This window comes from Nesoenas mayeri, assembly GCF_963082525.1.
Source record: "Nesoenas mayeri genome assembly, chromosome: 3".
In the NCBI taxonomy this organism is placed as follows: domain Eukaryota; kingdom Metazoa; phylum Chordata; class Aves; order Columbiformes; family Columbidae; genus Nesoenas; species Nesoenas mayeri.
Window position 1 is genome coordinate 94,418,712 of NC_137544.1, and position 13,175 is coordinate 94,431,886.

The 13,175-nt window shown below is 41.6% G+C and overlaps 1 protein-coding gene across 1 annotated transcript in view; it reads right to left on the bottom strand.

Moving 5' to 3' along the window:
- Window positions 1–8,414, bottom strand: part of MTA3 (metastasis associated 1 family member 3) — a gene marked incomplete at both ends in the record, with an annotated part of 128,616 nt that extends 120,202 nt beyond the window's left edge. The window contains 3 exons of the mRNA XM_080342161.1: window positions 4,143–4,236; window positions 6,123–6,190; window positions 8,387–8,414. Coding sequence (XP_080198287.1) covers window positions 4,143–4,236; window positions 6,123–6,190; window positions 8,387–8,414 — 190 coding nt within the window. The remainder of the gene's footprint in view (window positions 1–4,142; window positions 4,237–6,122; window positions 6,191–8,386) is intronic.
- Between the last annotated feature and the right edge of the window lie 4,761 nt (window positions 8,415–13,175).

Genomic DNA, 13,175 nt, shown 5'->3' on the forward strand with positions numbered 1-13,175 from the left:
GCACGGACTCCCAACTGTTCAACAGGAATCGCTAGATCACTAGTGAGACTCTTCCTTTGTTCCTATAAATCTATTGAGTACAAAAAGTCTGTAGCAGAGACACGATTTTGCAAAGCACTGTGACATGAAACATGAGTGTTCAAGAGATGAAAACTAAGAAAAATCCTAAAAAAGTGTGACTATGAGAAATCCATGATCCCTACAAAGTGCAACTGAGATTGAAAAAAAAAATTGACTTCAGGTTCTGTAATGTAGAAAAACTCAGTTTTACCTTTGATCTCTCAGTCACTGCAACAATATGCCTCAGATTTTTTTTTTAAGTTGACTCCTGTCTCATTCACAAGGGCATCAGTTTCACTAATGAGAAAAAAATACGTAGAACATGTGCTTTATCATAGGCTCAGAAAAATTCTGAGCATTCGGTCAGGTGCTCAGCATGCCTAAGCCAAAGCAAGTTCTCTTAATAAATCAGAAGACAGAGGCCTCTGACAACAGGAATTTTTTTAATCTCCTCCCCAGGTAGTTGACTAGGCAAAAGCTGTTTCAGGAGCTGCAATAAGCGAATTACTTCAGACATATTATTACAAGAGAGCACATGACCAGATAAAGGATTTAAAACTGTAAAAAATGGTATCATGCACTCAGGCTGCCTTACTCAGCTTCAAGAAAGTAACAGTGCATAAATCTACTACAAAACAAGGAGATACAGAAGTTGAGCCCTTCACTGTAACCTAAACCCAGTGCTGGTGCAGAATTAGTACAGTCCCAACTCCCCTGCTATTAAAACCTTGCCTTAAAATATTAACATCAACTCCACTTTAGGTAAAGGATCATATAAATTCTATAGAAGCAGCTACAGATGGCAGTTTCTCTTTCAATCACACCATTTGGTTAGAGAACATGTCTGTGCCACTTCTTTAGGTTTGCTTCACCCATTTTAACAAGCTGTGTGGTTTTGTCCCATCTCTCCAAGTTCATTTCCTTGTGTACTTCAGTCATCTGTTGCAATAGCTCTTGTACTGCCTGTGGTCTTCTATTCCACTCTTCTCCTTCTTTCCCCTTCAAATAAGCCTTACTTTGCAGCACAAAGAAAGATCCTCTCACAGTGACCTATGGTAACAGCTACAACCTAAGAGCTAGTGGGTGTTACAGTCCAAGAAGAATCCCCTACTCAGTACTGAAGGCTGCACAGTATTTTGCTTTGACTTTCAAGGTGGTCTTATACACTCTGGTTTATACTCACAGAGATCAAGGGGAGAAAAAAAATAACATCTTCAAGGGCCCATAAAACATCCAAACCCCCTGGATTTCAGCAGCTGCAGTTACCCAATGGAACTACTCTCAGATCTAGACTAACATCACACATGATGCTGGCAGATAAATAAAAATGCTCATTAATTAACTTCCACCAGAAACACCAGGGAAAAAAATGGAGGAAATGCCGTTTCTTCAGATTAGCATCAAATGCTTTGAAATCAAGGGAACTCCTCTGCCCCTGAATATTTCACAATGACCTAAAGAAAACTTCGTTTTTTTCCTCCCAATTTTATATCCTGAAACTTTTTTGAAGGCATCTCAAAAAACCAAAAAATCCCCAAAGCAAAAAACACTCCTCCTCAAAAAAACAGTATATTGACTCTTTGCCAGTGATAATGTCACAGATGTACTTAATTCCATTATTCTTTAAAACTGTTCTGAAACTTATTCAAGTTATTGAAAATTTGTTCTTAAAGTTGCAAAATATTTTCTTACAAAGCGGTTTTCTTCTCTTATTAATGGGACCATACCTATGTCACAAAATGCAACCTTCAGAAACCAAAGTGTTACCCAAAACACCCTAATCCCCACCAGCCAAAATCTTCAGGAGTGCATTACCCAGGACTGTTTTCCCTATCAGAAATAAAAAAAATAATTGCTAGCCATACAAAACATGGTTAGAAAAGTTCAAACAGATCTTATACTTAAAAGACTACTCTAGATATGTATGCTGGAGTACGCAGTGACTGAACTAGAATCTTCATTCCACAAGAAACTCACTTAATTTAGCATTTATTTTGTAATAAACTAGGTAGAAGTGTTGAAGCACCAACATTTTTAGCTACATAAAACATTTCCCAAACATTCAATTCATAAATATACAAATATTTTGTTTACATACATCATATTTTTAAACAGTACACTGTGGTATTCCAGAATCAAAACATTTAAATTGATTTGACATTTAACTACATCTGCTGTATGAGCTGTATGAAGATCCAGGCAAGCAATCCTGCACTATGTGCTGTCCCCTATAACTATAATATGCTTCATAAAATAACTCAGCTGTACAGATTCTACAGACCGGTCAGAAAGAAAATATTATGTACAAAGAAAACGTCCACAGAGAAACCTAATTCATAAGAACAATGAGTTAGAAGACGTACGGTCTGCGAGACAGAGGCATCCTAAAGATGCTTGCTCAATCAGCTAGAAATTACATTTCTATTTGCTTGCTAGAGAACCCCAATAGAGAAAACGTGATGGAAGATTCCATGGTACTTCTACTGACACCAACGAACCCCTCGCATGCTATAGTGGAAGAGCAACAGACCGTCAACAAGTCCTTTATACCAAAGTGCTGACAAAATGGCAATCGACAACTCACAAAAGAAATAGAAAAATCTTATTTACTTTTCCATATTGAATGATGCCCACAAAACTAACACACCCTGTTCTGAAAAATAAGCCAACCCCCCAAAAAATTTACAAGTATTCTTGTTTTAAAAATCAAATTAAAAACAAACAAACAAACAACTCTATTTCCAGCAAGCTGTTATCCTTTTCATCCTTCTCTGCCCTCTCCATTAGACAAGAAAAACAAACCAAAAAAAAGCTCTACAAAGCTCAGTGAAGCTCACAAGAAGTTTACATTTCTATACATTTCATATGGAAGAACTCAAAAGACTATAATGATTGTGGGAGCAGTCTACCATAAACTAGATCACCAATAATTATAAAGTGTACCTTATTATGTTAGAAAAACATTTAATAAATCATCCCCTTAGAACATATGTAAGATGTATCTTTTTTCTTTAAAAACCAAGCTAGTACTTCACACTATGCACTCAAAGCACCTGCACTTCTCTAGGGTCAATGAAAGAATAAAACAAAAGCCAAAATGTGGTTATTTCTCTTCACTAACAAGTACTTGTATGAGTAAAATTACCAGTATTTTACATTACTTCATCATATATCTGCACACAAAATATGGCACTGGGTAATGTCTTTAAAGAAATTAATCCCGATAAGTTACAGAACTGAGACTTATAATCCATACATCACTTATTCACATGTTAATTTTGAAATTTCAAGTATCATAATCAAAGTGTTATTTAATAGTATATGGCAAGAAATTTACCAGATGTTGACTTTTTAACACTTCACTTATTTACCAACATGAGTGAAGTATTTTGCAAATAACTATTTCCTCAAACACCTCAGTTTTTTAGGTTCTGATTTTATCTTCAGAATTACCTTTTTAATTATCAAGTTATTAAAAAAAAAAAAAAAAGGTATTTCAGTTGTAGACGGAATGGCAGCTACCAGAAAAAGTTAAGATCATGATGAAAACAGAACTTTTTCCCTATTACCACTTGTCACTTTTCTGAAAAACTAATGAGATGATACTTACAATATTTTACTGATTAATATTTACAATTATCATAAATGTACATAACAGCTATTTTACAATCTCCCATTATTTTCAGTCTCCAATGATACCTTTCATTCTTTACAATAAGCAACACGTGTTTGTGCCTAACTCAAAAGAGGTCAAATCAAACCTCCACGAAAGCTGTTGAGCTTAAATCGACTTACACCGAAGATTTCATTTCGATATAAAAAAGAAACATAGATGAAAAAAATTCCTTTTTTCTTCTCCTCCAAACGGAGATTTCAATTACTTTAATACAGCTTAACTTAAGTCCTGGAAGCAACTACTAGGAACATGGCCAGTATCAGATAATGTTAAGCATCTAACTGGATATTAATTAATACCTAGTATAAATATATATCCCTCATGCCAAAGAAATGCGATTTTAAGCAGCTGCAGAAACTGAACAGGCTTTGATAGAAAGAAAAAACACCCTATACAATCTACTTACTAGCATGCTTATCTGCAAGCATTATAAGGCTGTTGGAAATGTCTCTTCGCCTGTAAAAACACACCACTTTTGCTTCCACGTTTCCATTGGCAGTCTACAAAAGAAAGATGAATCAAGTCAGAATGTATCCTTTCTCAGCTGAGCAATACAAATTAAATGCCTTCTGTTTCCAATTTTCCCTTACATTAGTAGTTCTCACACGATCAGTCAGGCTGAAATCAACAGAATTACTCAAGAAAAAACTTCCTGATGCAGGCCAATATCAATTTCCGATCCAATAAAATAATTTCTTATATAGTCCTAAGAATGTATATATTATTCAGCTGGTTAGAAATGTAATACCAGTATCATGTTAACATAAGAATCCTTAACAAATATTAGAAGCTTCTGAAGATTTCTTTGCAACTCAGCTTTAGACAGAAATGTATGGCATTTTTTTCAAATTCATATTTAATATAATATGATTTATTTGAAATCTCTCTGCAGCTCATGAAAGAGCTCTTTAGTTCAGAGCTGTTTTGATGACTCATTACAGGGATGACACTCTTCAGCTTGATAACATAAAGAATCCACTAATATTTGAAGAACTGTCCCCTCTTTCTCATTACATAAATTACAAGATTAGTTAATTACCTGGAGTTACTTATTTAAAATTCAAGGTATAGCACTGAAAAGTATCCTGTTTTAATTAAGTTTCTTACCAAAAAAGAAAGCATCTTATCTGCAGCAAAATAATAACCAAAGCATTTCATTATATGTTTGCATAGCATCTCCATTTTTGCTGAACGCCTTTAACACATGAAAGCACATAATTCACAATTATGATATCTGGACTATATCCTTGAAACTCTCTTTGGAAAAAAAAAAAAAAAAATCAATACTTCATTGCTCTAACATCCATAAGCAAGATTAAATTATAGCAATGCAGTTTAAAGATAATAAACATTACATTCAGAACATGATTGGAATCACTTCAATTACTGTAAATAAAAAAATATTCTTCTCCAATAAAAGTCCAAAAACGATTTGCCATGCAGAAGCTCAGTGGATGTTGTGTCAGACAGCACTAACAGGCAATGTCGTTGATGTCTGCTATGGAGCGGTGTTATGTTCCATCAATAAGAAGAAAACTGTTTGCAGGTCACCAATTTTTTAATTTACTTTCTAGCCACAGGAAAAAACAACAACAACACCACCTTTATCATTACTTACATCACAACAGGCATTTTGATCATTAACTTTACACATAATGTAAGTTTTAATAGTGCTTGATGGAGAAGTAAAAATATGTCATGCTAAAAAAAAAAAAAAAAAAAATTAACAATCCCACACCACTCTTGGTAGTACAAGAATAAAGGAAAGTAATTGTGTTTTCCCCAAAACGACTCACTAAAGTCTCCATTCTTTACAAAAACACACTCAGAATAAAGACAGCGAATACTGTGTCTATTTCTATCCAAAAGCCCATCCTTCATTCACAGCTGCCAATAAGCAGAGCAATAACCAGCCACAGAAGCCCCATATGCTGTTATTTGATCACTACAAAGTCTCACTGATACCTACTAGCTCTTTACACATACATCCAGAAGCAGACACATGGCATGATCACTGTCATTCCACAGGGACTCAACTGTGCCATCACCATATACTGAACTAAATTCATTCCCTTCCTCAAGGATTCATAGGACTGGATTGGAATTTCTTTTACAGCAGAGTACTCCTGTTTACCAGAAATCATCAACGGGGTGTTCCATTAGATAACAAGGCAAAATTACAGTATGTCAATCACACAGCAAGATTTCAGTAACTGAAACATACACAAAACACAGAGCAAATTTCAAAAACCAAAATAAAAATAAAAACACCACACCAGCAAATTCTACCCAAATAAATTCTCATGGGATTAAAATCATTCTCAGTTTTTGAAAAGTGCGCTGACTGTTGTCAAAGGTTAATCAAGAATCTTAGATACTTGCGTACCTTGTTAAGTTCTTCAATTCTCCTAATGAGATATGGATTGCTGGAAGAATTTTCAAAATAAACATAATCTGCAATGAAAAAAAGGAAAGTTATTAAAATACTACGTAAAAGCATATCATTATTAGTACAAAAATTTTCTTCTAAATCTAGAAGTTGATAAAAAGCCAAGATTTTTTAGTAAGTGCTAAAACGGTGAATTATTTCTATACTGAGAATTAACGTAATTTGTTCCTAAATTCTGGTTGTAACTGCACTATACACAAGCTTTAACAATCATGCTGAAATGTACAAGTTGTACTGGAGCTTACATTGTAATTCAGCAATCCACACACTTCATAAATCTTGATATAAAAGCTGTAGTTTCTCACAATTGATGAGGGAAGATTTAAGAATTGAGTGCTTTAGTGAGTTTCGATATTATGGAGATAAATATTTCTGTAAAATATGCTACCTCACATTTATTATCAGGTGCTGTGACAGCACAGTTGTCCAAACAAGTAATGTACATTTTATGACACTTGCTTTTGTTGTTGTCTCTGTCCAGTAAGATGCAGACTATATTAAGCAATAACAGTCATGAGGTTAGTGAGGTTCTTTCAGGACAAAATCTCTTATAGCATCACGAATATGAAAATATTTTCACAGAGCATATGGAAGTTTACTCATATCCTGAAAGCTACTCCCATGTAACATGCATCACATTTCCTTCAATAGTTTTCTCAAAACTTGTTTTTGTCAAATGAAAAAGTGTCCACCAAATAATAACCACACTTTACGTTTGGTATCTGACTCCATACCACACAAACTTTATTTAAAAAAATTGGGTGGGGGGACCATAATGAGGTATAAAACTCTTCTGCAGTGCTTTCACACTAGGCTAGAGTGAAATAAGAGAATCAGGGAGCTCATTTGGCTCTAAAGAAGGAATATGATCGCTAAACATTGTTCAAAATTGCTTATTAAAATTACAACAACAAAAAAAAGAGAAGTGATGACCGAAGAAGCAAACCCTACCCAGATTTCAACAGTACTGCTCAGAGAAGGGCTACATTAACGAGTAAAGCTGACAGGATTACAACCTACACCACCTAATGAAGGAGCATGCAGATGGACCGTGTGTGTGGATATAATCCAAAACAGAAGCAGACTGTAACTAACTACTACCACTCCTCATTCCCTCGCATCTTACGTCTCACCTCAGGCTGCCGAGGAGAGAGGAGGAGGAGGAGACAAGCCATTTTTGAGCACCAAGTACTGAAAACCCAACTTTGAGCGGTGCACCTGAGCCACAGCACCAGGAACACAGCCATGCTCACCCCGTGAGGGAGGGCAGTGCGAAGTTATCGGTGTCTATTTCGACAGGCTGAGGGGTCGGGACATGAACGCTCGCCGGGGTTTTACCGCCCAAGTGCCTCCCTATGCCAAGCAGTCACGTATCCGCGCACTCTTCTGGGGTCACGTCGGTCAGCAGGAAAGCTGACAGAAATCCCCTGGTTACACAGCCGGATTTATTATTTATCCCCGGGAAATGAAGGAAGACACGGCGAAACTTCGCCGACCAAGGAAGGGCGCGGGGGTCGAGGGGAGGCCCGGGGGGAAGCGCCGCCGGGCGCCCCTCGGGGCGGGCGCCGGCTGCCCAAACCACGCCGCCCGGGCCCACCAGGCCGCAGCAGGGCAGGGCCGGGCCGAGGCAGGCCCCTGGGTCGGGGACGCACGGCCCCGGCAGATCGCCCCCCGTTCGCCCCGCAAGCGGAGCAGCTCGCTGCGCCGGCTCGGCGGGTGGCTGGGCCGGGGGTCCGCCAGGCGGCCCCTTCGCCGAGGCGCGAAGAGAGGCCATGCCCAGCCCGCGCCGCCGTGAGGGGGCAGGAAGCCGGCGGCGCCGCTCCCCCCTTCCCCGCGGAGGGCGGCGCTGCCCTTCTCCTCCTCGGCGGTGGGGGCCGGCCTCCCACCCGGCGCACAGGGCTGGTGGGGAACGAACCTCCGCCCTCCCCCTCCGCTCCGCGGAGGGCCCGGCGGCCCCTTTGCCGGGGCCGGCTGGCGCCTTGTGCCGCCTGCCCGGCCTGGCCGCCCCGCTCGGGGCCACAGCGCGGGCCGCAGCAGGCACAGGGGCCGGTGCGCCTCTCCGCACCCCGGTGCGGGGCGCGCAGGTCCCGGCACGGCGCGCACAGCCCGCGGCTCGGCGGCGCCCCCCGGCTGGGTCCTGTCCCCGCTGCCGGGCGCAGGGTCCCCCGGCACCGGGCGAGCACTGCCCCGTCCCCACATACCTCCCACTCGGTACATGTTGGCCGCCATGTCTGCGCTCTGCGCCCTCCTCCTCCTCCTCCCGCCGTCTCTGCCGGGCCGGGCACGGAGGGAGCGGCTCCCGCGGCCCCCCCGCCCCGCGCTCGCCCCCACCCTGCGCCACCCCTCCCCGCCCGGGCACAGGACAGCGCCGCGCCTCCCGGGGCCGCCGCCGCCGCCTCGGCCGCTTCCGGAGCCGCCCGGCGGGGAAAGGGTTAAACAACCGCCCCCCGCCGCTTTCCCCTCCCCCCCGCGCACCGGCCCCGGGGCGGGTCGGAGGCCCGGCCGCAGGTGGGGCGGCTCCAGCGGGGCCTGGGGCCGGGGACGCGCACGGCAGTCGCGGCGGAGGTTGGGGTGCGCGACCCCCCGGTCCCACTCCCCGCGGGGGCAGAGCGAGGTGCCTTACCTCACGGCCAGCGCCGGCCGCCCGGCCTCCGAGGCCGCCACATCTTGCGGGCTCCCGCTGCTTTGTCCCAAAACTCGGGGGCGCCGCGCTGCCGGGAGCGGCTGTCACCCCCTTCTTCCCATCTCCTCTCCGGGCCCCGCTGGATTATTTTTTTGTAATGGTTGCTGGTCCCCCGGCGCCGCTTTGTCCGCTGCAGCCGAGGCATCTCCCCGCCTAGGTAACTCCGGGTAATAACACACAGAAAGTTTCTCACACGTGTGCGCAGCACCTGTTGATGGGCGATTTGGCGTCCCGTTTGTTCGCAGGACGGGGCCGGGGGGAACCAGCCCGGCTCCGGGGCACCCCGGGTACCAGAGCTCCCGGAGAAGCCAGCTTGCTCCAACAGGCAGCAGAAAGCATCCCCGGCGGGATAAAGATAAATCTAGCACCTCATCTCGGAGTCAGGAAGCGTTGAAGGAGATGCTTACAAATCATCTGATGAGAGGGGCGCTTCAAGAGCCATCAATATTGATGTAACGCGAAGCCATTTCCCCGTGTTTATACAAAGTTCACACCATAGCAAACAATCTGTACGCTTTACAAACAAATGGATCCTGCTGTGGAATGCTTCCTCGGGAGAGAAATGCTTTTTATCATTTTTTTTTTTTGCAAGGAAGGTGATGATATATTATTTGTTTCGTGTCCTGGATTTTTGTGCTTGCAGCTTGGGCATTACCGAGATAACATTTGACTTCGTCCTGAGCTGCAGGGGAACATGTTGATTAGAAGGAGGATGAGCTTCCCTGGTGTGTCAAATGACAGTATGCTCTCTTCCCTTTCCCCTTTTAAGTGAATCTGGGACTATTAGGTTAAATTTCTTCTACTTTTAGGGCACTTTTAATTTCCTGAATGACTACTTTGTGTCAAGCACACAACTGAGTACCACATATCTGAAATATGTGAAGCTGGCATATGATACTCAGTGACTTAGTCTTCTTCAATAAACAGCACCACATTTGTGCATCAAAAGGAAAAATTAGAAATCTTCTGTTTTGCATCCCAACAGGAACATCTGTGGGAGCTGAAAAGACAGTCTGCAGATACTCCTTGGGAAGTAACAGCTCTATCCAGCTGGTTATTTCTAGAGGCACAATACCACTTCCTTAGCAGAGACCTAAAACACAAATAGCTTGAAGTAAAATGGAGTGTTATTTTTACTCTTGTGGTTTAGTGTTTGGTAAGTGAAGCAGGTTAAACTTTCAAGGTAAGAGAACAGTTAATTCAAACAGTTGGCTTGTTGCAGTCATTATCAATGAAACAAAATGCCTCCAAGGCTTAAGTCTGCACTGCGACCTTAGAGGAATTTCCCACACTTTGAAGCTTACAAGGTACCCTCATCCAGCAAGGAATGAATTTCAATAGAAACAGACTCTTGCTTCCATCGTCTGAAGGCATGGCCTGTGGGAAAAGGAAGGCAGTTCCCGATGATACAGAATTAACCTCTCAAAAACGTGGGAGAGTAGCCTGGGAAAGCCCATGGTCCCAGCCTGCCCCTTCAGGTTGACAGCCTGAAAATAGTAAAAGAAACCCCAACTTAATTTATAGTTGCCCATCTAAGGCACACATCACAAAGCAGATAAAGAATGACATTTATATACCTTAGTACTGAATCACTGGACCTTACTATTCACACTAACACAGTTTGTATAGCCACAGACAGCACAACCTGATACTGTACGGTGTCATGCTGCTGTATTTGCATAATTTTAAGTCACCGCTGCAGCAAGCTGAAAGAGGTAGTGGGCACAACTACCCAGCTCAGTTGAGTACTGAGTTGCAGGACTGGCAGTACAGTTTACTTTTGTGTAATGTACACAAAAGCTTGGATACAGTGGATTTTCCGTGCTATCTCAGTGCACAGAATGGAAAAAATTAAAGTTATGTAAACATATTCAATTTTCTAGATTAAATATAATGGAAAACTCTAGTTTCAACCACAGCATTGTTGAGGGAGGAAAAAAAAAAAATCAGATCTTTGTCTTAACCTGGTAAATGAACTGTATTCAGCTACACACTCAAATTCCTTGTGTTGTTTGAAATAAAGCACATTTCTGTGCCAACTTGAAGCTGCAAAATAGATTATTCCTGTTGGAGACACAGATTACCTGAGAACATAATTTCACAACTTTTTTTGTTGTGCCATCCCAAGCAGCCCATCATTTCTCATCATACTCCTCCAAACAATAGCCAAGAAGGAAAGAACAGATTGTAACGGATAATTGTAAAGCACACAACAGTTCAGGTCCAGGCTCACCCTGTAGCTCCTGTAGCTCACGTGAGCTACATCAGCAGTACTGAAGGCAATGGTGATGAGCCACTGAGAGCAGGGCTGCCTGGGAGCCTTCCATTCTATTAACAATACAGTGCCTATTGCCTTGTCCAGGTTGCACCCTCTTTATTGCCTTTTCCACTTCAGCATCATCAGATGCATCTGAAGCGTGTATATTAATTAAAAACCCATTAAGCTAACTTGAGCTATACAATTTTCTTACTGTATTAAAAAAAAATGCAATGATAAAATACAGGTTTTTTTGAAGTAGGGATAATAGAAAAATTTCACTTTGTAGGCAATTTAAGGCTTCTTACTCATGTGTGGAATCAATTGGACAAAGGGAATGACAATGTGCTATCAGATAATTTTATTCCTGAATTTTCATTTTTAATTCCGTGTCTTTTCAGAGACCAAATGTCATGTTCAGCCAGTGGCAGAACTTTGGCTGTTCACATTAGTTTAGAGGTTTTAGGACAAATCCTCAAGGATTCTTGCAGACAAAAACTCATGACATTTTTTCCCACTATTGCAGAGCCAAGATGAAAGTTTCAAAAAGCTCTGACAACCTTATCACCCCAGAAGGTGACAGAATAAGGGATCTTCCCTTGCAGCTGTCATGCAACATCCTGTTTTGTGTCCAGAGAACTTAGTTTCAAAACTTCCAGCCCAGCATCTTCTCCGGGTAATAAAAGCCTGTATCTAACAACAACAGTAAAACCTCACAAACTTGCTCCCAAAAGACACCAGTACTAAAGAGACATCTTCTTTCTAAATTACTTAATGGTTAAACCAGCAGTTCAGAGGTCTAAAGTAAAACATATTGATAGAAGTGTCTTTAAGAACAGAATACTTTGGGATCTTACAGGTAGAAACATCGTATTGAAATGAACAAAAGCATTGGAGCAGAGAGTAGCTTGAAGCATAATAAAAGGTTCTCAGCTCCTTGTAGAGCTTTCATGGAAACTCACCCTCGTGCTGATGCAACAGCAGGGAAAAAGCATTTAGACTTTTCCACCCTTGGGCCATATTTACAGGACTTGCCTAACTCAGAGTGGCTGAGCCTAGAGCAGGGATGTCAAACTAATTTTCACCGGTGGCCACATCAGCCTCACACTTGTCTTCAAAGGGCCAATGGTAATTTTAGGACTGTATAAATATAACTACTCCTACAGTTGCACAGTCCTACAATTACCATTGGCCCTTCAAAGGCAACTGCGAGGCTGATGTGGCCCCTGGTGAAAGTGATTTTGACACCCCGGCCTGGAGTTTCTTTTTGGCATGGGTGATCTGGAAGCACAAGGAAATGTTAAGCAGTTCAAGTTTCTGAGTTCACATCAAGGCAACATGGCTCCCTTGCTAGTAAAACTTTGCTACAACAAATAAACAGGCTGCATGCATGTAACCCATGCAAAGGGTTAAAAAAACAACCAACCAAAAAAAACCACCAAGCACAACACAAAGGACTTTACAAATGATAATTTCTTATCAGCCAAAACTCCTACTTAAACTGAGAGTAATTCACCACCACAGAGAACTTCAGTAGTTGACGGACTTGTCCTGAGGTTCAAAAATAATATATAATCTGTACAAAGTCACTTTCATCTAGTGTGGACAATCATGCCAGCTCATACAGCTGCACATTGATTGGATTGGCACTTTTTTTTTTTTGACTAATGCAAAGACACACCACAGCTTGCAAAACCTCATTAATGAATTTGTAGCAGCAACAGAATTCATGTTGCTATCACTTAATTAGTCACCAAAGAAAAACATTTTTCCATGTCAATACTCATATTTATAGAAGCCTTAGATAACTTCCATTTTGTAACAGACATTACACAAGGGTTTTTAAATTTAATATATGAAATTCAATTATTAATTATTATTCATTATCATAAGCATTAAAAAAATATAGCTGGCTCTACTGAAGCAGAAGCTAGGTGCAATCTGTAATAGATGCTTCCATATCAACTTCTTTATAAATCAGAAAAAATATCCCAACCCTCTCACAAGAGAAAATAATTTTCTCTTGGCATCAGAAATAATGTTGGCTTTT